Source organism: Phyllostomus hastatus, unplaced genomic scaffold (genome assembly GCF_019186645.2).
Source record: "Phyllostomus hastatus isolate PE091 unplaced genomic scaffold, TTU_PhHast_1.1 phas_scaffold_397, whole genome shotgun sequence".
Lineage (NCBI taxonomy): Eukaryota > Metazoa > Chordata > Mammalia > Chiroptera > Phyllostomidae > Phyllostomus > Phyllostomus hastatus.
In genome coordinates, this window is record NW_025334029.1 from 3017180 (window position 1) to 3039159 (window position 21980).

Sequence of the window (21980 nt, forward strand, 5' to 3'; positions counted from 1 at the left end):
CTGCACAACATCTGCTAGAGAGATAGGGTAAGGTTTAGTGAAGACATGGCACCCCATTTGAAGGAGTTTGGATATGATTCTCTTCATGGAGAGAAATTATTACGAGTTTTCAAGTCAGGACATGACCAGAACTTAGAATTATAAAAGATAATGTTGAAAATGTGGAGAATGGATTGGAGGGAAGGCAAACTAGAGGCAGATAAAGAAGCTATTATAGTTTGCTAAGGGGAGTTCATGGCAAACAGGATTTAAGGTAGAGTAAGGCAGTTGCAATGGTGAGCCTAGTGTCTGGATGTGGGGAGAGTGATATAGGAATTATTTCCATCTGACTTGAGAGGATGGTGGTACTAATAGGTTGTTCAGGAGGACAACAGGGTTAATACTTGTAGGAAAAATAATAATATCTTGAGTGTGTTGGTTTTGAGATACCAGTTGGATATTAAAGGAGACATATCCTCTAGGCATTGGATATGTGTATCTGGAGCTAATGAGAGTTGCCAAGAGAGAGAGCTAGATGTTATCTTATAGGTGGCAATTGAAGCTGTGAGAATGAATATCACTGAGTAAGATTACTGAGTAAGGACAAAGAAAAAATCTCTGGGAGTAAAATATTTTAGGGGTAAAATAGCTGGTAAAAGCTGAGTCCATGAAAGGAACTAAAAGGGAGTAAATGATCAAAGAGGTAGGAAGGGAACTAGGAGAGAATCATTTAATAGAACCAAATAAGGGATTTATAGAGGAAGGATTTGCTGGTTACATATGTTAGAGAAGTCAGGAAAGGTAAGGACTGGAAAATGGCTGTTGGGTTTTGCAAATTAGAATTAATTATTGACCTTAGGGAGAGTTGTTTTATTTGTTGATGGTTGTGGTCATTGTGGGAAGCCAAATTGTGAGAGGTTGGAGAGTAAATAGGAAGTAGTAAAATAAAGAAAGAGAGGCAGTAAAAGTAGAAAAGGTCTTTCAGAGAGATTTTGTATTGAGGGAGACATTAAAGAATCCAGTTAGAATGCAAACAGAGAAATTATATGGAAGAAAGGCTTTTTTAAAGTGAAAGAAACTTGAATGTGTTCAAAGATTGATGGGAAGAAACTGATGTCATTGGAGATGGAGAGGGTGAAGAACATACAAGATGGTGAGATGAGGATAAATAAAATAAGATTCCAGAGGTGATGAGAAAACACAAAATCAAGAACATGTGAGCTATGGGAATAAAGATGGGAATGGAATATTAGATTGAGAACAAAGCAAGAGAGTGGAAGGAAGATTGGGTTCAGGACAAGCAGTTGTGGCTTACATTTTTTACAGGCAATGGAAGAGAGATAAAAGGATGATAGATGCCTCATCCTTTCTTGAGAAAAGAAAAAAACCACATAAGTTTTACAAATTATATTTGGATAGGTTAAAAAATGAACTTTACACAAAATGTGCATCCTTAAAATTCAATACTCTGTATTCAACACTCTTATGAGGTGTAGCATCCTTGGTTTATTCCCCTTTTGTAAGTTCAAGTCCTTTTCAATTAGTGGTCTTATACCTTTAAGTTAAACATCATCTTTTGTTTATAAGGACTATTTTATATATGTATACACATTTATTTTTAGATGTAAGTGTTATTTTAGATGTAAGGCAATTAAAAATATGTTATCAACATTGTTAGAAGTTTTAAAAAGCCATCTTGATATGTCAAAGGCATATTAGATAGAGACACTGACAGGAACATTAGTCTAGTACAGGGCTAGGCCTATTATGTGATTAGCAGCCTATTACCTTTATGCTTCTTGATGAAGAAGAGCCTCTGTTTTTGATAAAGACTGTGAAGGAAAAGAATAATGTTAACAGTTGATGACCTAGTAATTTTCTTTCACCATTACTTTTATGATTAGCTGCCATTTTACACTATGTCCATGTTCAGAGTTCTCTAGGTGATCACTGGAGCATAGGTCTGTCCTTTTCCCCATATTAGGATACTAAAACTGATGTGAACCTCCAAAAACTCCCCATAACTTGACTGGTGTGGACATCCCTGGAGTAGCTTGATATGTTATTGGCAATGGGAATTCTAGAGCTAGCCCATGAGCTACTGGTAGAGATGAAGGCATACCACATCTCTTTTTGAGTGGGAATGCTTATCAAATTAAAAAAAAAATTAAAATCCCTGGTGATGGACCAGGACTTTCAGGAAACTTTTTGCCACCATAAACCCTAAAACATTGCTTGATCACTTGTCCAACAGTGTCAGTGATAATAAACTAGCCAATGAACATCAGTCCCTAGGACTGACTGCCCCTTCTAGGCAGAAAGAAGAAACAGTGATTTCTCATATTCTTGGCTGATCTCTTTCCTTTCTTTGCCTCATCTATACCACTCCCAGAATGGTAAGAATATCAACCACACCTAGATTTGATAGGTAGGTAATCTCTGTGTGTGGCTGCTTTTGTTGCTTATGTCTTTCAAATTTGAGTTAGTTTGTGCTATGCTGTGGAGAGGGATGTCTTTAAAAGTGATTGAAAAGTTTGACATGTCTAGATTAGTATGAAAATATTGAGAGAGATAAGAAACTAGAATATACCAAGTGTGCACTGTTTGCCAGGTACTGTGCTGGGGCTTTATATATGTGTGTGTTTAGTTTTTTAAACAACTGGAGTAGGCATCTTCCCCATGTTTTCCATGAGGAATTTGAGACTAAGAGAGGTGAGTAGCTTCTCTGAACCTTATATATCCATATAAGTGGTAAATAGACCCAGTTCTGTTAGATTCTGTATCTGTAACAGGAAGCTGTTCATATACTCTGAAAGGAAGTTAGAAGAAGCTTACCTCCTATGTGACTTCATTTCTCTGACCTATAGTTTCCTCTCCTCTGAAGTGAATAAAACCTGATAACAATAACAACTAACATTTATAGCTCTTCACAGCTCAATAAGAATAAGAAAACAAGGACTGGGGCACAGAGAAGTTAAGTGGATTATCTTAGGCCATTTGTATTGGAACAATTAGAAGCCAGATTGAGAATACAGCTGCTTCACTGACTCTCATGGTTGTAAAGATCAAGGCAAACAACCTGGGAAACTATGCCCTGAAATCTATAAAGTACTGGACAAATTCAAGTTATTATCATTAAAGAAATAGCTATTTACTGCTTAGAGACATTAATTGAAAAATATTAGAATTAGAAAAAAATGTATTACTAAATCACATACATTAGCTAAAATGAAATAAAAGGAAGAAATGAACCTCAAAACTTAAGTTATTTAGTTATCTTTATTAAAAAGAAATACTATGGTACAATTACCTTCTAGCACATTAGTTCTGCAATGAAATTATACTACTGATTGGTAGATAACATTAGAAGCAAACTGAGGCAACTTTGCATTTCCTAAAGTAATGAGAGGCAAAAAGCTTAAATGAAGGAGTGCTGTTAGTCATGAGCCACAAACCAGACATGTAATTCATTCCTGAAAATACTTGGAAAATGCATTTCCTTGATAATGGAGAAATTGTGGTTACCCAGAAAGTAATGGCTGGAGAGGTTACCTTTAAAGAATCAACCAATTAACTAGAATGGGAAGTAAAGAATTGGCCAAATTGAAAGAAACCTATAATTATTAAATTGACCAGATTTCATTTGTTTCCAGTTTTATAATGTTGAATCAATACTGCCCAGAATATCTTGTTCTTAATAGGATTGCTAAAACTCTGTAGGGTGAAAAACAAATTGCTATTGTGTATAATGAAAGTACATTGTGTAGGTGTACATAAACGTATTTCAGGCCTCGCTGAGTTTTCTATCCAGTGAATAGCATATAAGCATCATGAGAAATTTAAAAAGTGGTTGTCAGTTACCCACCTCCAATGATGGAGAGGCAGAGACTTCACTCTGTCCATGTGGACTGTACTATTAATTATTGGAGATTGATAATGATGGACTTCTGAGGCTATGTGTCTGTGTGCCCTCCATGTCTATCTCTGTCTCATGAGTGTTTTCAGCTTACCAGTATATGTCTTAAAAATGACCACAGTAATTCCTACTTGTAGCCACAGCATGTCTGTTATACAAATCATATGGATCTTCCTTCAATCAGCAACACAGAAAGTGTTGCCAAAGAATTCAATCTTGAACTGTCTTTCTGGTTACAATTCTCTCTGAGACAATTCCTCTCTAAGGAAGTTAGTCTAAGGGAGCTGACATCCCTCCATTCCTTCAGGTTGCCCCAGCTCCATTCTTATACCATTAGTGCACAGGAAAGCCTCACAGTTGGAGATATTAGTCTAGTCTCGTAACTCCACGTGCAGACTTGCCTTCTCTGAGTTGGATTTTATTTTTTATTTTGGGGGGCACAGTGTTTTATTTTTTCATTTTTCATTTGTTCTTTTTATAGCTGTTTGAAAAAAGTTGTCTCCATTTCCCCACCACCACTTTCCCACACCCTACCCACCCCCACATCTCACCCGCTATCCTTCCCCCCTTTGACTTTGTCCATGAGTCATTTACATATGTTCCTTAATAACCCTTCCCCCTTTCCCCCCATTATCTCCCTCCTCACTCCCCTTTGGTTACTGTCTGTTCTTTATTTCATACAATGATCTTTCTTTTTAGTCATTGGAAGGAAAAGCCACATGAGGTCATCTTTGCATTTTCTGTAAAAGTGGTACTAAAGACTATTTTACTGTTCAAAAATGTTGTGGCTGAATTTAATCCAATGAGAGGAATTTCTTTTCATATTTTAGTACCTGGCAATCATTTGTTTTATTTAATGAATTAAGGTAAGCTTCTCTCCTTCTGACAAAAATTATTCTATAAGCTATGAGCTTTTCCTTATTGCCTTAGCTACAAAGAAGCTCGCAATTCAATTTCATGTTCAATCACAGTAGCCAACTTAGCTCCTCTTTTGCTTTTCTATTTATGTAGCTTTTACCCAAAATACATTATTTTGATATAGACAATGTATGAATTATAATTTGATCCTGTTTATTTCAGCAACAATTTATTGAGTGTCTATATGCACTAGACATATTGCTAAGTCTTAAAAATAGAAGAACAAATAAAAGGTGGTCTCTTATTTTGAAAACTTTATACTTTTGTGCAGGAAAAGAAATCATAACTGTTTATGTAATAGGAGGTAGATTTTCTAGACTTATTTAGAAAGCTTTCAATTTTCCTCCAATTTTATTCATATAGACAGAGTTTTATACATTGACTAATTTATTACTTCTCCTAATTTCAAGCATATGTTAAAACCTAGAGATGGAAAAGATACCTAAGCATGTAACACAATTCCAGATCTTTATAACTGTAGACATAAATGAAGAGACAATAAAACACAACCAACGTTTCCTCCATTGAAGTAAAGATGAGCCTGTTCCTTTTATTTACTGCTGAACAGGACCAGGAATGTGACTCCTGATGTGGCTGGCCTAGAGACAGAAAATTACTTCTCAGGGCTTTGAGGTATTGTGGTGGTCTTTGTGACATCATGGGACATGGTTTTGATCCCACAGAACTCTGTTTTAATGAAAGTTCAATTAATTTTAAATGAAATACAAGTGAAGTTTCAATAAAAGTTCAATAAATTTAACTTTGAACATCCTGGTAGTTATGGCAATAAGGAAAAGTTCATAGGCTATAGAATTTTCTTTGATGGAAGGAAGCATGTCCTAACTCAATGAATGAGACAATGTAAAATGAAGGCATTTAAAATGGGAATGAAGTGTTTTTTCTCTTTGTTGTGTAAGATCCTTGAAGCTAGCAAGGTATTAGTGTTCTTCAGGCAATCTTTAACCCTAGAAGTAAACAGTTTGAGGGACCAGTACAACAACGCCTCGCATTAAATTCTTATGGGGCCCTCAGCTCAATGAAATATCTTTGTCTGAGTTTAGGGATTGAATAGAGAGACTGGTTTTGGTTGCTGCCCAAATTGTTCATTGTCCAACTTGCGTGAAGAGGAGACAGAGGGTTTATCTTTGCCTTAGCTGAAAAGTAATTGCTGCCATTAAGTTGGATAAATTCAGGGCCTTTAGAGAATAAAAGTAATCTCTACCCATCTCTATTAAATATGTCTTTCAAATATATTTCTGAAAATGGAACATTCATTCTGTGGAGGATTATATGAAATGTTAATTGTTTAATCACTACTTCAGCACCAAGTTTATATGTAATACAGTATAACATGTTCTTGAGGGTAAGAAAACTAAATTGATATATGTATATTGATTTCCAAAATCCCCCATTCCTGACAGACCTCTCTTAGCATATATTTAGCATAATTTCCCTTAATCTTTAAAATCATATTTTCTAAACTGCCCTAATTTTTTGAAAGTTTCTTCTATGATTTAACACATGGTACGAGTTGAATACTATATACAATATATGGAGATCATGCTAATAATGAACCCAAAGTTTCCAGTTTGAATCCCTCTCTGGTTGTTCTTACCTGGTATCTTATTCTGGCTCCTCTCCTTCTCTTAGTCAAAGGTTGATATTTTCCAGGGTTCTCATTAATCTTCCCATTCTACATTTTTCCCTGGGTGATTTAATCTGTTTTTGGCACTTCACTCTCCATTCATTTCCATATTCTCCCATCTTCACATACAAAAAACAGCACACAATCATACAACCTAGGTTTAGACTAAATTTCAGATCAGCATACTCTCTGTGTACACTAGGATACTGGGCTGTGGTAAAGGCATGTGAGAAATCTTAGATGTTAAACATCTACCTTCAGTAGAGTCTGTACCAGTGGGGAGGTGGTTACTCACTCCTGTGCATGGAAAACAAGCTTTTGGTTTCCAGAATATAAAGGTTACATATGGTGGGTGTCTTCTCTATCCAGTTGCCCTACTGCCACATGCCTTCATGAGTGACAGTAACCTTGTTTTATTCCAACATCTTGGGCCAGAAGAGTATAGCCTAGGCACTAAGAAGTATTTTGCCCTTCTGAATTCAACATCTTATTTTGATAATATCTTAAGCAGGTAAAGAGAGTAAAAAACTCACTTTTGAAGTTGAAAAACTGAGCTTTCATCAGTAATTTCCAAGTATATAACTCCCTGCCAATGTTAGTTATAAAAGGCTGTGCTTTCTATATTAGAAAAAATATGTAGAAAGTTAGCTATTTTTAAAATGATCACAGCCATTTAAATAAGATTGGTATATGTTATAGGGAATAGTAGAGCTAGTATGTTGGCTCTCCATAGAATGATTCAGTTGCCAACATTGCTTTGGAAATCTGATTTTTGATTTACTTAAACAACAGTTAAAATTCCTTTAAAAATATTTATTTATTTATTTATTTTTTATAGAGAGGGGAAGGGTAGGACAGAGAGAGGGAGAGAAACATCAATGTGCAGTTGCCTCTTGCACACCCCCTACTGGGGACCTGGCCTGCAACCCAGGCATGTACCCTGACTGGGAACTGAACCAGTGACCCTGGTTTGCAAGCCAGCACTCAGTCCACTGAGCCACACCAGTCAAGGCTAAATCCTTGAATAAATTTTCTAAATAATTGAAAAGACAAAGGAAATCTTGAGTCACTGTTGATTTTCCTTAGCTACCATTTCAGAATAAACAAGTATGAATCATCAATATGTAAACACTATTGTCCCCAGAATATGTAGTAGACACCAGTAATTTATATTTCTTTGATTAAAAGGGATTAGGTTTGCTTTAGTCATAAATTAGCTCAGTTAGCTGTTACTTAATCCCATGCCTTTTCTAAACTGAAAATATTTATGATACTATAGTTTAACTGACTTTCTTATCTAACGAGCTAAGCCTCTGTCATGGTATAATGTAATGCAAAGGGCTAACATGCCAAGAACATCTACAAGTCAAATGATCCTTTATAATTCCAATGATCAGTAAGCAGAAGTTGTGAATCACAACATAGAATATAACAGTTCAGCTCATCTGACTTAAAGTTAGTTATTTGACTAATAAAATTCATAAATGAAGTGATTTAATACCTTCTCCCAATGAGCATTTTTAAGGACAGGCCAGGAGTATACAAACTTTAACCAACCATCTCATTCCAAGAGGCTATTTCAATAGCATTATTGATTTTTTTCTTAGATAGCACATGAAAAGTGTGAAATTCTATAGCAGCATAAGAATTCAGAGAACCCTATATGCTAGCCTACTTAGAACATGTTTGAAACATAAACATTAGGAAACACAAACCTATTCATTCTCTCTCCTCCCACCCCCATCTTTTTGTTATTTTAGACAAACAAAGGTGATGCACTTGCCAACCGAATTCAGAACACACTGGGAAACTATGATGAAATGAAGGATTTGTTAACTAACCATTCTAATCAGAATCATTTAGTGGGAATCCCAAAGAATTCTGTGCCCCAGGCTTCCATCAACAAAAACAGACCAAGTATTTTCCCAGAACAAAAGAACCAAATGATTCCACCTTACCAGGATAACACTCACCCCCCAGCACCAATGCCTCCACCTTCTGTTGTGATACTGAACTCAACTCTAATACACAACAGGAAATCAAACCCTGACTGGCCACGAGGTAGTCATAACACTAGCATTCTACTGGCAACCCAGGCAGGTAGTCAGTCAAACAAGATGCAGCCATCTTCACAGGACCAGCCCCAAGCTAGAATGGAAGACTTCTTTGTTGACCCAGCTGAACAGCCTCAAGTTGGAACAGTTGAAGAGTCAAACCCATCAGCAAAGGAAGACAGTAGTCTCAAATGCAGTGCAGGTGATACATTCAAAGAAATATTTCAATCCAACTCACCAGAAGAATCTAAATTTTCAGTGCAAGCACCTGGGTCTCCTTTAGTTGCATCCTCTTTATTGGCTCTCAGCAGTGGCCTTTCAGTTCAAAACTTCCCACCAGGGCTTTACTGCAAAACAAGCATGGGGCAACAAAAATCAACTGCATATGTCAGACCCATGGATGGCCAGGACCAGACACCAGACATCTCTCCATCACTGAAACCTTCTATTAAATTTGATAATAGCTTTGGAAATCTGTCATTTGGATCCCTCTTGGATGGAAAACCCAGTACAACCATTTCAAAGACTAAACTACCAAAGTTTACACTTCTCCAGACAAGTGAAGTAAGTAATTTTTAAGTTTTGTTTTACTTTTTTTTTTTTAGTTTACTGCTCTAGCCTCTATAATCAAGTGTTCACAAGCAGCTCTGTTTACCTTTTCAAGCAATAAATGAGACTCTTCAATCTCAAAGTCTAAGTTTTGATGTTCTGTCACTTGTGACTTGACTGATTAACACTCTGCAAATAGAGTTAAAACTTCATAATTTGGAATGACAAAAGAGAAGGTCACTCTAAGTGAATGAAAGGTCGGATTATGAAGTAATTCCAGACAATACATTTTCAGTATTATGTACTGCAGATTTAAATTGGTCATAAACAATGTGAGGCCATGAAAAGATTGTGAGTCATGATAGGTCTTGACTAGCCAATAGCATATAATAAACATAAAACACAAAAGTTCCTTAATATACAAGAATGTGCCAGTGGTGATTTGCTGGAACCTGAAGTAGAAGGCTTCTTTAATAACCTTGGCTTCTTGAGTGCTTGCAGGGCTATTCCTTGGTAAGATCTTATGTTATCTTCCATACTCCTTAGTCTTCCCTTTTGCATCACCTTCTCTCACCAGTATCTATATAGCCCTCTTATACTACTCTTATACTACCTTGAGCCCTCCTGTGAAAGCCAAAGACATTATGCTCAACCAAAATGACATTGGGTTTAGAAAGACTAAATGCTCTACCCATCTCAGAAATTATTGCCTTGTAAAAGAGAAGTCCTGAGGGACCAAAGCCTCTCTTTAAGGAACAAATCACTAATGATTGGATCTCAGGCCTTCTGACTGCTTGGTGTGGTACATATATTGGGTGCCCCTCATATACCACCATGTAAGCTACTACCTACTTAACCTTAAGCGCTGGAAGAAGCCACTGCTTTTAGACAGGATTCCTGTTACTGGTGACTAAAAGCTCAAAAAGACATGGAAGAAGAAAGTAGGTTGAAATTCTTAATAAGAGTCACGGATAGTCTATATTGTTGGAGATTCCAAGTTAGTGGTATCTGAATTAGAGAAGTCTGACCATATGTGCCCTCTGTTTTTTTCTTCCTTTGTTCATACTCAGTAGGTGGGGTGATTTCAGAGAATGATGAGAACACAAAGTAAAGGGAGATTTAGGCTGTTGGTTGTATTTTCTGAATGCATGTTTTTAATTTTTTTTCATTTCTGAGGCAGTTTTGCTTTTAGTATAATTCAATGTCTTGTCAAGCTTCTTCCTAAATATCTCCCCCATCTGTCACCTCTTCACTGTCACTACCTCAGAAGTACCCTTGAGCATCTCTCACCTGGTCTTCTGTGATAGCTCTTCTTGTTGTGTCTGTCTCCCTCTAGTCTTACCTCACTTCCAAACCATCCTCCATAAAGGCTAATCTACTGGGAAAATCTGGTCATGTCACTCCCTGTTCTGGATTCTTCAATGTCTTCTCATCACTTCCAGGAAAAAAGTCCAGAGTTCTTTGTCCTGCATACAAAGATATTCTCTCTCTGACTTCATATTTTACCACTTCTTCATACACAGATGAAATCCTAGCCCTAGAGAACTATGTGTAATTTCCTGTTATATAATGTATTGTACTTCCTTGTTTTTGTACTTACTGTCTTTTCAGCATACAGTGTCTTTTCCTACTCTACCCTGTCTTCCTGGTGAAGTCTTGTTTCTCTTTCAAGCCTACTCAGTTGTCACTTTATGAAAGCTTCCCCGATTTTCCCAATCTTAATAAAAACCACTTTTTCTGGGCTCATCTAGTGCTATATATCTATATCTAATCTATATCTGTATCTATATCTATATCATCTATACCTATATCATCTATATCTATATCATCATCTATATCTATATCTATCTATCTATATCTATATCTATCCATATCCATATCATATCTTTCATCCTCTGTGTTATATATATATACATATATATATATATATATACATATATATATACATACATATATATATATCAGTGTCCTTGATGGGCACCCTTTTCATTGTATTATACTTGCTTATATGTCTGTCTCTGCTACTAAACTTTGAGCTCCTTGAGAGTAAGGTATGTCTCATTCTTCTCTGTATCCTGAGTGCCTAGCAAATACCTGACATATAAAAAAATACTCAATGAATGTTTGTCAAATGAATTAGTTTCAAAAATGGTTACTTGATTACGTTTTCTAAGCCATAATATTAATCAAATAACATGAACAAAGGTAAACATTTGCTAGAAAATCCATCCTCTATTAAACATTTTATTTATACTCTGTCTTCCTGTATCTTATTTCACTCTTCTTCTGAACAGCATTTGGAAGCCCAGATCCCAATTTCCACTGGATGACTTAATACAGAATTGTAATACTTATAAACCAAGAAGAAACTGGCTTTGAAAGAGGAGTATAATGAGAGGCTTGGATATCATCTTTGTCTCTGCACTTGCCCTGGTATCCGCTATTGTTCCCTCCTTACACAGCAGTGCCTTCAACCAGGACTGGTCTAGAAATAACAATGGTCCATTAATAGGTCTGTCAGCCTTGTGCATACCTCATTAGTGGAGTGACAGGTAACAGTTCCCACGAGATCCATTCTGTTGTAATCCTCTCTTTTATACATTCACAAAATGGCTGACCTTGATTCAGAAATGACTTCATGTTTTTGCTCAATGCTATGATACACCATTGAGAGTTACATTTCCAGAGTCTCAGCAGTCAACTCTAGAGATGATGATCCAAGAAACAACATATGCACACTGAACATAGTGTTCAGTGATGCACAGAACAAGTAGGCTTTGGTAGAGCCTTGTAGAAAAATGAGCCAGGTGCGATAAAGTCATCATAAGAGATCATTGAAGGAAGAACTAATTTTAAAATATAGGTTTCAAGGAAGCACATAAAAGGTGGGTAAAGAGAAGCTTAGCACCCTAAAGTCATAAGAATAAACAGACTCTAAGGGTAATGTGAAAACCAAAAACAGAGGGAAAGGAAGTGTGAGGTTAGAAAGGTGTAGATCAAACATAGGTGAAGGGGAAGGTTAAGAATAGTATAGGGAATGTAGAAGCCAATTAACTTATATGTATGACCTATGGACATGAGCTAAGGTGAGGCAATGTGGGTGGGAGGGGGTGTGCAGGGAAGAGGGGAACAAAAGAGGAAAAATGGGACCACTGTAATAGCATGATCAATAAAATCTATTAAAAAACATGGGTGTAAGTATAGATAGGGTGGAACATTATGGAGCTTTGAACAAAATAGCATTTATGTGGCTAAAACTCTGATCAAGTCTGGAAATTCACCTTATTAAATCTTAATGAACTTTTCAAAAAACACTTATCATTACATTTAAGCCCCAGTCCCTGGCACCAAGAGTTCTAATCATTGAGTTCTAGGTCCCTAGTCAAAGTAGTTACCTTTAAGGAGTAGTAGCATTATTTTATTACTAAAAAAGGCTTCTCAGGAGAGTAGCCACTGTATTTTTTTTTTTAGCATTCCCAACTCTTACCCTGGTTTGAGTGACAAGAGGCTGATATATGTGTTAGTTAAATGTATTTGGGAGGAGTGGGGAGTGAATGATCAGGAAACACAGTATTCTAAAATGTACAAATACACTTGATCTTAGCCAAAAGGCTAAGATGTGATACTAAGATATACAAATAATGTATGATTATATTTGTGAATTGAGAGATCATAAACTATTATAAAAATGAAATGTGCATGTGTGTGCACCCATGTTTATGTGTCTATGCTTATGTGTATAATGGAGAAATTTCAATTATATCCTATCCTTGAAACATTTCCCTGATTCTTAGAATTTCTGTACCAATACTAAGGATACTAGATGTCTAACCAACTTTACTGCAAAATGCTAGTTTCTAAATAGAAGAATGCTTTTTAAACAAATAATTTTTTGTGTAAAAAACTTAGTATTACAGAATTTATTATCATTCCAGGCAACCAAAAATAGACTGATGTCTTCTACCGAGGGGCTTAGAAAAATTTTCTGGCAACTATATTTGAAAACAGTAAAAGACCTATTTATATAACAAGTGGAAACTGAGGGTTGCTTGCAGATGGTGTTTTATTAGGAAATGGATTTGTTAAGAAATGTAGCTTTCTACATGGTTTTATTACAGATGTCTTGTTTATTTTGCCAATAGGAGGAGAATCTTCTGGTATAGATAGGTTTGCATTTTGGTGCAATTTGTTATTAGTATTGTTTGAGAAGTAGATAACTGCATACAAATGAAAAGATTAATAACATGTATTGCGTCTCCATCCTAAGTCAATAGTTTTCATGAATACCCTCAAAACTCTGAGTATCTCAGAAATGTTTAATGGAACTGATATGATTCATGGCATTTGGCTTTAGCTTATTTTAGTGACTAGTTTTGTCAACAAGCTGAAAAGTTATTGCTCACATTTGTGACTATTTTGCTTTATATCCTATGCAGTGAACATTGTGAGTATCATTAGCTTTATTTATTATGAAGTAGATAAGAAGCTCAGATCCCTTGTATGAGAATTGCAGAGAATGTTGGGAACTTACCATTCACGGGCTGGATGTGCCCAGTAGAGCATATAGAAACCAAAGAATAGAAGTCTATTGTGCTGCTTTGTAGAGCCCATGCTAAGCATTTTTCACTTGATGCATATTACACTTATTTACACATTCTTAGGGAAATAAAATAGTATTCAGTCTAAGGCTATAACCCATCTAATTTCAACCCCATTGGAAATGAATGGAGATACCTCTGAATGTTTTAATAGTTTTAGGGCACTGGCAGGGGCATTGACCTTAGCATTTATTCCATAAAAGTGTGGGATCCAGAAAGTTTTGTATATCCTCTTTCAGTCTATCACCAGTGGCTGCTACTTGTTTGTGGTTTTTGACTATCCCAACTCTTTCATCTCATTCATAATTAAACTTTATTTTCTTTATCACACTTCTTCATCTCCCAATTTTTAGTGTTTCCCTGAACAGAGTGGCCCTAACAGAACATCTGAAAAGGATAATTAATAATACAAGTAGAATAGGGAGCCCTGAACTCTTTGTGATGGAGAGGTCTGAGATGCTAGGTTAGGATTCAATTGAAGTTGCCACATTGTGGTGATTAGGAAAAGTGTTTTGGGTGGGCATGGCTGAGACAATCCTTACAATCATAGGGCTGTTTCACCATGCACAGAAGTAACCCTGGAAAGCTTCGTGGATAATAATGGAATAAATTTTGAACCTGACCTTGAAAACTGGGTAAAATTACAATAAATTAAAAGGGTCTGAAGTACAATTCATTTATGCACAAATTAGTGATGGGTGAATAGAATGGTAAATACAAAAATAGAGATGAGCCTTGGCCAGGTAGTTCTGTGTATAGGAGAGTTTCCTGTACACTGAAAGGTTGTGGGTTTGATCCCTAGTCAGGGCACCTACCTAGGTTGTGGGTTTGATTCCAGGTTGGGATGCATATGAGAGGCAACTGATCAAAGTTTCTCTCAAATTGATGTCTCTGCCTCTGTCTGTCTGTCTTTGTCTCTCTCTCTTCCCTCCTTTTCTCCATTCCTCTCTTTCTAAAATCAATAAACATATCATTGAGTGAAGATTTAAAGAAAGGGGAAGTGAGAACATGCAAGGATATTCTGAGGACAGGCCAGTTTGTCTGAAGCTGTATGTTTGTAGGATCAAAGTGAGATAAGTCTCCAAAGGCAGATTATTAAGTGTCTTGTCTGCTCAGGCAATGTCACAGCCAGATTGAGATGCTGAAGTCAAGGCTTCACTTTCTCAATGGCTTCACGGGTGATGACTTAGGAACTCAAATGAATTTCTCTCACCAATTCTAGCAGTATTTTTTTTAAACTCCTGTATTTGGTACTCCCTTATAAGAAAGCACATCTAATTTCTTGGTCTGTAGGCATCAGCTTTTCCTGAATATGTTTTCCCTAAGCTCTTTGTAAATCTGTTCTGAAGTGGTTGTTCTAAACCATGCTCTCCTTCCCTGGGAGTCCTTATATTTCTACTTCCTGTCCTTCTGTTTTCTCATTAGCTCTAGTCAAACTCAGGAATAGATCTCAACTTTGGTTTAGTAAAGATTATCCAAATACCTGTGCTTTTTGTTTCCTCCTTATTTCCTCAAGTCCTGTTCATTTGTGTGTGTATTTCCTTTCTTTTCAAAGTGGTATGGAAGTGATTCTAGCAATCAGCATCCTGAAACAATGTCAGGTATTTCAATATTCCATTTTTTTAAATGAATTAGATTAATTTGTTTCAGTGCAAGTGTCTTGGTGTTCTTTGCTTTTTGCCTCCCATATCAGTTTTAACATTTTGAGGTTGGAAAGAAGTCAAAAGATTGATTTATTCTTATACAGAAAAAAACCACTTCAATTTTCATATTATGCACATTTAAGTCATCATTAATGAAATGTTTTATTTTTGTGTGAACATGTTTTTATTTCTCTTAGTTATGTATCTAGAAATTGAATTGATAGGTCATATGGTATCTCTATGTTTAATAATTTGAGGAAGTGCCACACTGTATTTACAAAGAGGCTGCACCACTTTACAATGGCAGCAATGTATTTACATCACAGCCAACACTTACCATCTGATGTGTTGATTCTAGCTATCCTAATACATATGAAGTGGTATGTCATTCTGGTATTGGTTTGCCCTTCCCTGGTGATTGATGATATTGAGCATCTTAAAAACATCACTATTTATTAAGACTTTTAGAAAGTCTTTATGAGATAGCTGAAAGTAAATCTTATGTGAGGAAACATATTGTGTATTGATTACTAAGTATAGTTTGGATGGTGTCTACTGAGATGTGAGTTCCTCTTCTGGCCAGAACTTGCTTTGTGAACTTGAGAGAGATTTTAACTCTCTCAGCTTTTTCTTTCATGGAGAGATTAGACTAATTTATTGGTGAGGTTTCTTCCAGTTGAAAATCTCTAAAGGTGTGCTATTGCTTTATGATGAAGCCCAAAACCACATTGTTTGTAAAGTAACTTTGGCCATTGCCTCCCTCACTCATACACCTCCAAGAGTATGGGCATTAGACTAGTATGAAGGGATATGAGCCTGGCCTGCATGATTCTCAGTACCATCCCTTTAGAATAGTTGAGAAAATTTTAACACTAGGTAAATATGGGAAAACTAGAATTAGATCTCCTTTTGGGATTAGATACCAATTCATCTTGTAGTATTATTATATTCAAACTCATTTTTAAAAAAGATAAATATATGCAGCATTTCAATAGTAAATGCTAAGATATGGACTTGGAAAATAGCCTTCTAATATTTTTGTCACCACCCACTAGAATAATGAAAGACAGATAATTTCTATTTTCAAATTATTTCTAGGAAAATATTTTGACAGGTTCAGCATGCAGTGAAGTGATAAGCTTTTGTTAACTGTGTTCTAAATCATACTGTTATATCAATGGATATATTGATTAGCTTAATACATTCTGAGCTAGTCATAAAAACAGACTGCTCATATTCTGTGTTAAAGAGTAAGAAAAATCAACAGGTAGATAACCATATTATTTCAAACCAAATAGTGAACATGAAGGGCTTTAGGGAGGAATTACAAAAGTTTTTATGGCTGTTGTAATCTCTTCAGTATTTTTTAATTGATGTATTTTCTTTTGTTATTTTTGTTCAAATACAGTTGTTTCCATTTTCCCACTACATCTTTCCTCTACCCCACCCACCCCCACCTCCCACAACTATCCTTCCCCACATTGGCTTTGTCCATGGGTCCTTTATACATGTTCCTTGATGACCTTTTCCCTTCTTTCCCCCATTATTCCCCTCCCCCAACTCCTCTGGTTACTTTTGGTTTGTTCTTTATTTCAATGTCTCTTAAATATCTTTTTAAAAAGTGCTATGATTTTTTTTTACCAAATAGAGTTTATAATATAGGTTACATTTAAAAACCTAGCCTTTATAATTTATAGTTTACAAGTGCTTTCACATATATTATCTTGTTCTTTACAACGTTACTGAGGTATAATTTATCAATAACAATTGTGTATGTTTCAGGCACAAAACTTTGTTTTGAAATACATATAAATTGAGAAAATGTCTCCACAATAAAGGTAATTAACATATCTTATATAGCTACTGTATTTTGTATGTGTGCTAAGAACACTTAAACATACTCTTTTAGCAAACTTCAACTATTCACTAGAGTATTGTTAACTACAGGAACATGGCTGCATATTAGCTGTCCAGAACTTGTTTTTTATTTATTGTTGTTCAAGTACAGTCATCTCCATTTTCCCCTCACCACTGTCCTCACCCCACCCATCCCCACCTCCCACCCTCACTCCTACCCACTTTGGCTTTGTCCATGTGTCCTTTATACATGTTCCTTGATGATCCTTCACCTTGTTTTCCCCATTATCCCTCTCCCGTCTCCCCTCTGATTACTGTCAGGTTTGTCTTTATTTCAATTTCTCTGATTATATTTTGCTTCCTTGCCTATTTTGTTCATTAGGTTCCATGTACAGGTGAGATCATATGGTGTTTGTCTTTCACCGCTTGGCTTATTTCACTTAGCATAATGTTCTCCAGATCCATCCATGCTGTCACTACAGGTTGGAGTTCCTTCTTTCTTTCTGCTGTGTAGTATTGTATTATGAAAATGTACCAGTCTTTTTTTTAATTAAAAAAAACTCATTGTTCTTAAAGTACAGTTGTCTGCCTTTCCCCCCCATAAAACCCCCACACCAGCCATCCCCCCCACTCCCCTGATCCTATCCTACCTGGGTTTTGTCCGTGTGTCCTTCATAGTTGTTCCTGAGAGCCCTCCCCCTTTTCCCCCATCCCCTCCCACTTCCCCTCTGGTAACTGTCAGTTTGTTCTTAATTTCAATGCCTCTGGTTATATTTTGCTTGCTTTTTTCTTTTGTTGATTAGATTCCAGTTGAAGGTGTAATTATATAGTATTGTCTTTCAACTCCTGTCTTGTTTCACTTAACATAATGCTCCCCAATTCCATCAATGTTATAGAAAATGGTAGGACCTTCTTCTTTCTTTCTGCTGTGTAGTATTCCATTGTCTAAATGTACCATAGTTTTTTATCCACTCATTTACTGGTGGACACTTAAATTGTGTGCAGCACTTGGCTATTGTAAATTGTGCTGCTATGAACATTGGGGTACATAGGTTCTTTGGATTGGTGTTTAGGGGCTCTTAGGATATAATCCCAGCAGTGGAATTGCCAGGTCAAAAGGCAGTTCCATTTTTAGTTTTCTGAGGAAATTCCATCATTTTCCACAGTGGGTGCAGCAGTCTGCATTCCCACCAACATTGCACTATGGTTCCCTTTTCTCCACATCCTCTTCAACACATGTTGTTTGTTGATTTGTTTATGATGACCATTCTCACTGGTGTGAGGTGGCAACTCATTGGGGTTTTAATTTGCATCTCTCTGATGGCTAGTGATTCTGAGCATCTTTTCATATGTCTCTGGCCCTCTGTATGACCACCTTGAATAAGTGCCTCTTCAGATCTTTTGCTCATTTTTTCATTGGGTCATTTGTATTACTTGAATGGAGTCATGTGAGTTCTTTATATATATTGGACATCAAACTCTTGTCCTAGATATCATTGGCAAATATATTTTCTCATACAGTTGATTCTTTTTTCATTTTAGTACTATTTTCTTTAGAGGTGCAGAAAATTTTTTTATGAGATCCAATTTGTTTATTCTTTCCTTTATGTGCCTAGCTTTAAGGGACATATCATTGAAAGTATTGCTGCATGAAATATTTCAGATTTTCTGCCTATGTTCTCCTGAAGGAATTTTATAGTGTCATGACTTATATTTGTCTTTTATCCACCTTGAATTTATTTTTGTGCATGGTGTAAACTGGTGATTGAGTTTCATTTTTTTACATATAGTTGTCCAACTCTCCCAACACCATTTTTTGAAGAGGCTATTTTCACTCTAATTTTATGCTGCTGCCTTCTTTGTCAAATATTAATTGACTGTAGACACTTGGGTTTATTTCTGGGCTCTCTATTCTTTTCCACTGGTCTCTGTGTCTGTTCTTATGCCAGTACTGGGTTGTTTTGATTACAGAGGCCTGTGATACAGTTTGATATCAGGTATTGTGATCCTTCCTACTTTGTTCTGTTTCAAAATTGCCACAGCTATTGGGGGTCACTTATGGTTCCATGTAAATTTTGAGGTGTTTGTTCTGTATATGTGAACTATGTCATTTGTACTTTAATAGGGATGGCATTGAATCTATGAATTGCTTTGGGTAGTATAGTCATTTTGATGATATTAATTCTTCCAATCCATGAACATGGTACATGCCTCCATTTGTTCGTGTATTCCTTAATTTCTTTCTTGAGTGTTGTGTAGTTTTGTGAGTACAGGTCTTTTACCTCCTTGGTTGGGTTTATTCCTATGTTCTTTATATTTCTTGTTGCTATAGCAAAATTGATGTTTTTTCCCGATTTCTTTTTTTTTGATATTTCATTGTTGGTGTACAAAAATGACTTTCATTTCTGAATATTGACTTTGTATCCCACTGTTTTGCCAAATTCACTTAATTAGGCTGAGCAGATTTTTGGTGGAGTCTATAGGAATTTCTATGTACACTACTATGTCATCTGCAAACAATGCCATCTGCAAACAATGCCAAAGACTTCCTCCTTTCCATTTTGGAAGTCTTTTATTTCTTTTTCTTGTTTGATTAATGTGGCTAGGACTTCCAATATTATGTTGAATAGGAGTGGTAAAAATGGACATCCTTGTCTTGTTCTTGATCTTAGTGGGTGTAAAAATTTAGCTTTTAGTTTTTGCCCATTGAGTATGATGTTGGCTGTAGGTGTCTCATATATGGCCTTTATTATGTTGAGGGATGTTCCCTCTGTTCCCACTTTGCTGAGTGTTTTTTTTTTATCATAAATGGGTGTTGTACCTTATCAAATGATTGTCTTCTTTTATTATGCAGTCATGGGTTTTTTTGTCTTTCCTTATGTGATGTACTATGTTTATTGATTTGTGAATATCAAACCATACTTGCATCCCTGGGATGAATACCACTTGATCATGCTGTATGATCGTTTAAAAGTATGGCTTGATGCAGTTTGCAAGTATTTTGTTGAGGATTTTAGCATCTATGTTCGTCAATTATACTCGCCTATAGTTTTCTTTCTTTGTTGTGTCTTTATCTGGTTTGGGGATTAGGATGATGCTGGCTTTATAAACCGAGTTTGGGAGACTTCTCTCTTCTTGGATTTTTAAAAATAGTCTGTGAAGGATAGAGATTACCTCTTCCTTAAATGCTTTGTGTAATTCTCCCATGAAACCATCCTGTTCAGGTCTTTTGTGTACTGGAAGTTTTTTGATTACTGCTTCAATATCTTTAGCTGTTATTGTTCTGTTGAGGTTTTCTGCTTTTTGTTCATTCAGTTTTAAAAGATTACATTTTTCTAGAAATTTATCCGTTTCACCTAAGTTTTCAAGTTTCTAGGCATATAATTCTTCATTGTAATTTCTTACAATCTTTTTGTATTTCTGTGGTGTCAGTTTTACTCTCTCCCTTTTCATTTCTGATTGTGCTTATTTGGGTTTTCTCTCTTTTCCTTCTTAATGAGGCTTCTTCAAGACTTGTTGATTTTGTTTATCTTTTTAAAGAACCATCTCCTGAATTTGTTGATCTGTATTTTTTGGACTATAAGATGCACTCCCCCCCCCCAAATCTGGGAGGAAAGGGGGGTGCATCTTATAGTCTGAATGTAGCTTACCTGGCTCGCAGTGGGGTGGGGGGTGGCGGTGGAGTTAGGTCACAGGTTATTAAATATTTTACCACACTTTTTGCTTCAATTTTTTTCCTATTTTTCTCCTCTAAAACCTAGGTGTGTCTTATGGTCCTAAAAATATATTGATCCTTAGAATTGTGCTTTTAGTCTCTGTGTTATGTAATTCTGCTCTGATCTTGGTTATTTCACTCCTTCTTCTTGCTGTAGGCTGTCTTTGTTGCTGTTCTTCCAGATATTGTAGCTGTAGGACTAGATTCTTTATTTGAAATATTTCTTTTTTAATTAGGCTTGTGTTGCTATACATTTCCTTCTCAGGACTGCCTTTGCAGTGTCCCATAAGTTTTGGATTATAGCGAGTTCATTTTCTATTGTTTCCAAAAACTTTTTGGTTTTTTTCTTGATCTTATTATTAATCCATTCATTCTTTAATAGTATGCTATTCAATTTCCATGAGTTTGAGAGTTTCTGAATTTTTTTCCTTGAGGTTGGTTTCTAGTTTCAGTCCCTTGTGGTCAGAGAAAGTGCTTGATATGATTTCAATTTTCTTGAATCTTTTGAGTGTTGCTTTGTGTCCTATAATGTGGTCTACCTTTGAGAATGTTCCGTGTGTGTGTGTGTGTGTGTGTGTGTGTGTGTGTGTATGTTATTCCATTTGATCTCAGGCATTGTTCAATGCAAAAATATCTTTGTTGATATTTTGTTTGGAAAATCTATCTATTTTTGACAGTGGGATGTTAAAATCTCCTACTCTAATTGTGTTGCTGTCAATATCTTTCTTGAAGCCCTCCAACATTTTCCTTATATGTTTGGGTTCTCTGATGTTGGGTGAATATATATTTACAATGTTTATGTCTTCTTGAAGGATTCTTCCCTTGAGTATTGTGAAGTGACCTTCTGGGTCTCTTTTTATAGTCCTTGTTGTGAAGTCTAGTTTGCTTTATAGGAGTATTGCTACCCTAGCCTTTTTTTTTTCCTGTCAATTTGCTTTGAATATTTGTTTCTAGCCCTTCACTTTCAGTCTGTGTAGGTGTTCTGTTCTGAGGTGCATGTCTTATAGGCAGCATATATGTGGATCATGATTTCTTATCCATTAGGCTATTCTATGTCTTTTGATTGGAGCATTCATTCAGTTTACATTTATGGTTATTATCAATAG

The 21980-nt window shown here is 36.0% G+C and overlaps 1 protein-coding gene across 1 annotated transcript in view; it reads left to right on the forward strand.

Moving 5' to 3' along the window:
- Positions 1-21980, forward strand: part of AFF2 (AF4/FMR2 family member 2) — a 572513-nt gene that overhangs the window by 26073 nt on the left and 524460 nt on the right. Inside the window, exon 3 of the mRNA XM_045820496.1 lies at positions 8219-9080. Within this exon, the coding sequence (XP_045676452.1) occupies positions 8219-9080 (862 nt within the window). The remainder of the gene's footprint in view (positions 1-8218; positions 9081-21980) is intronic.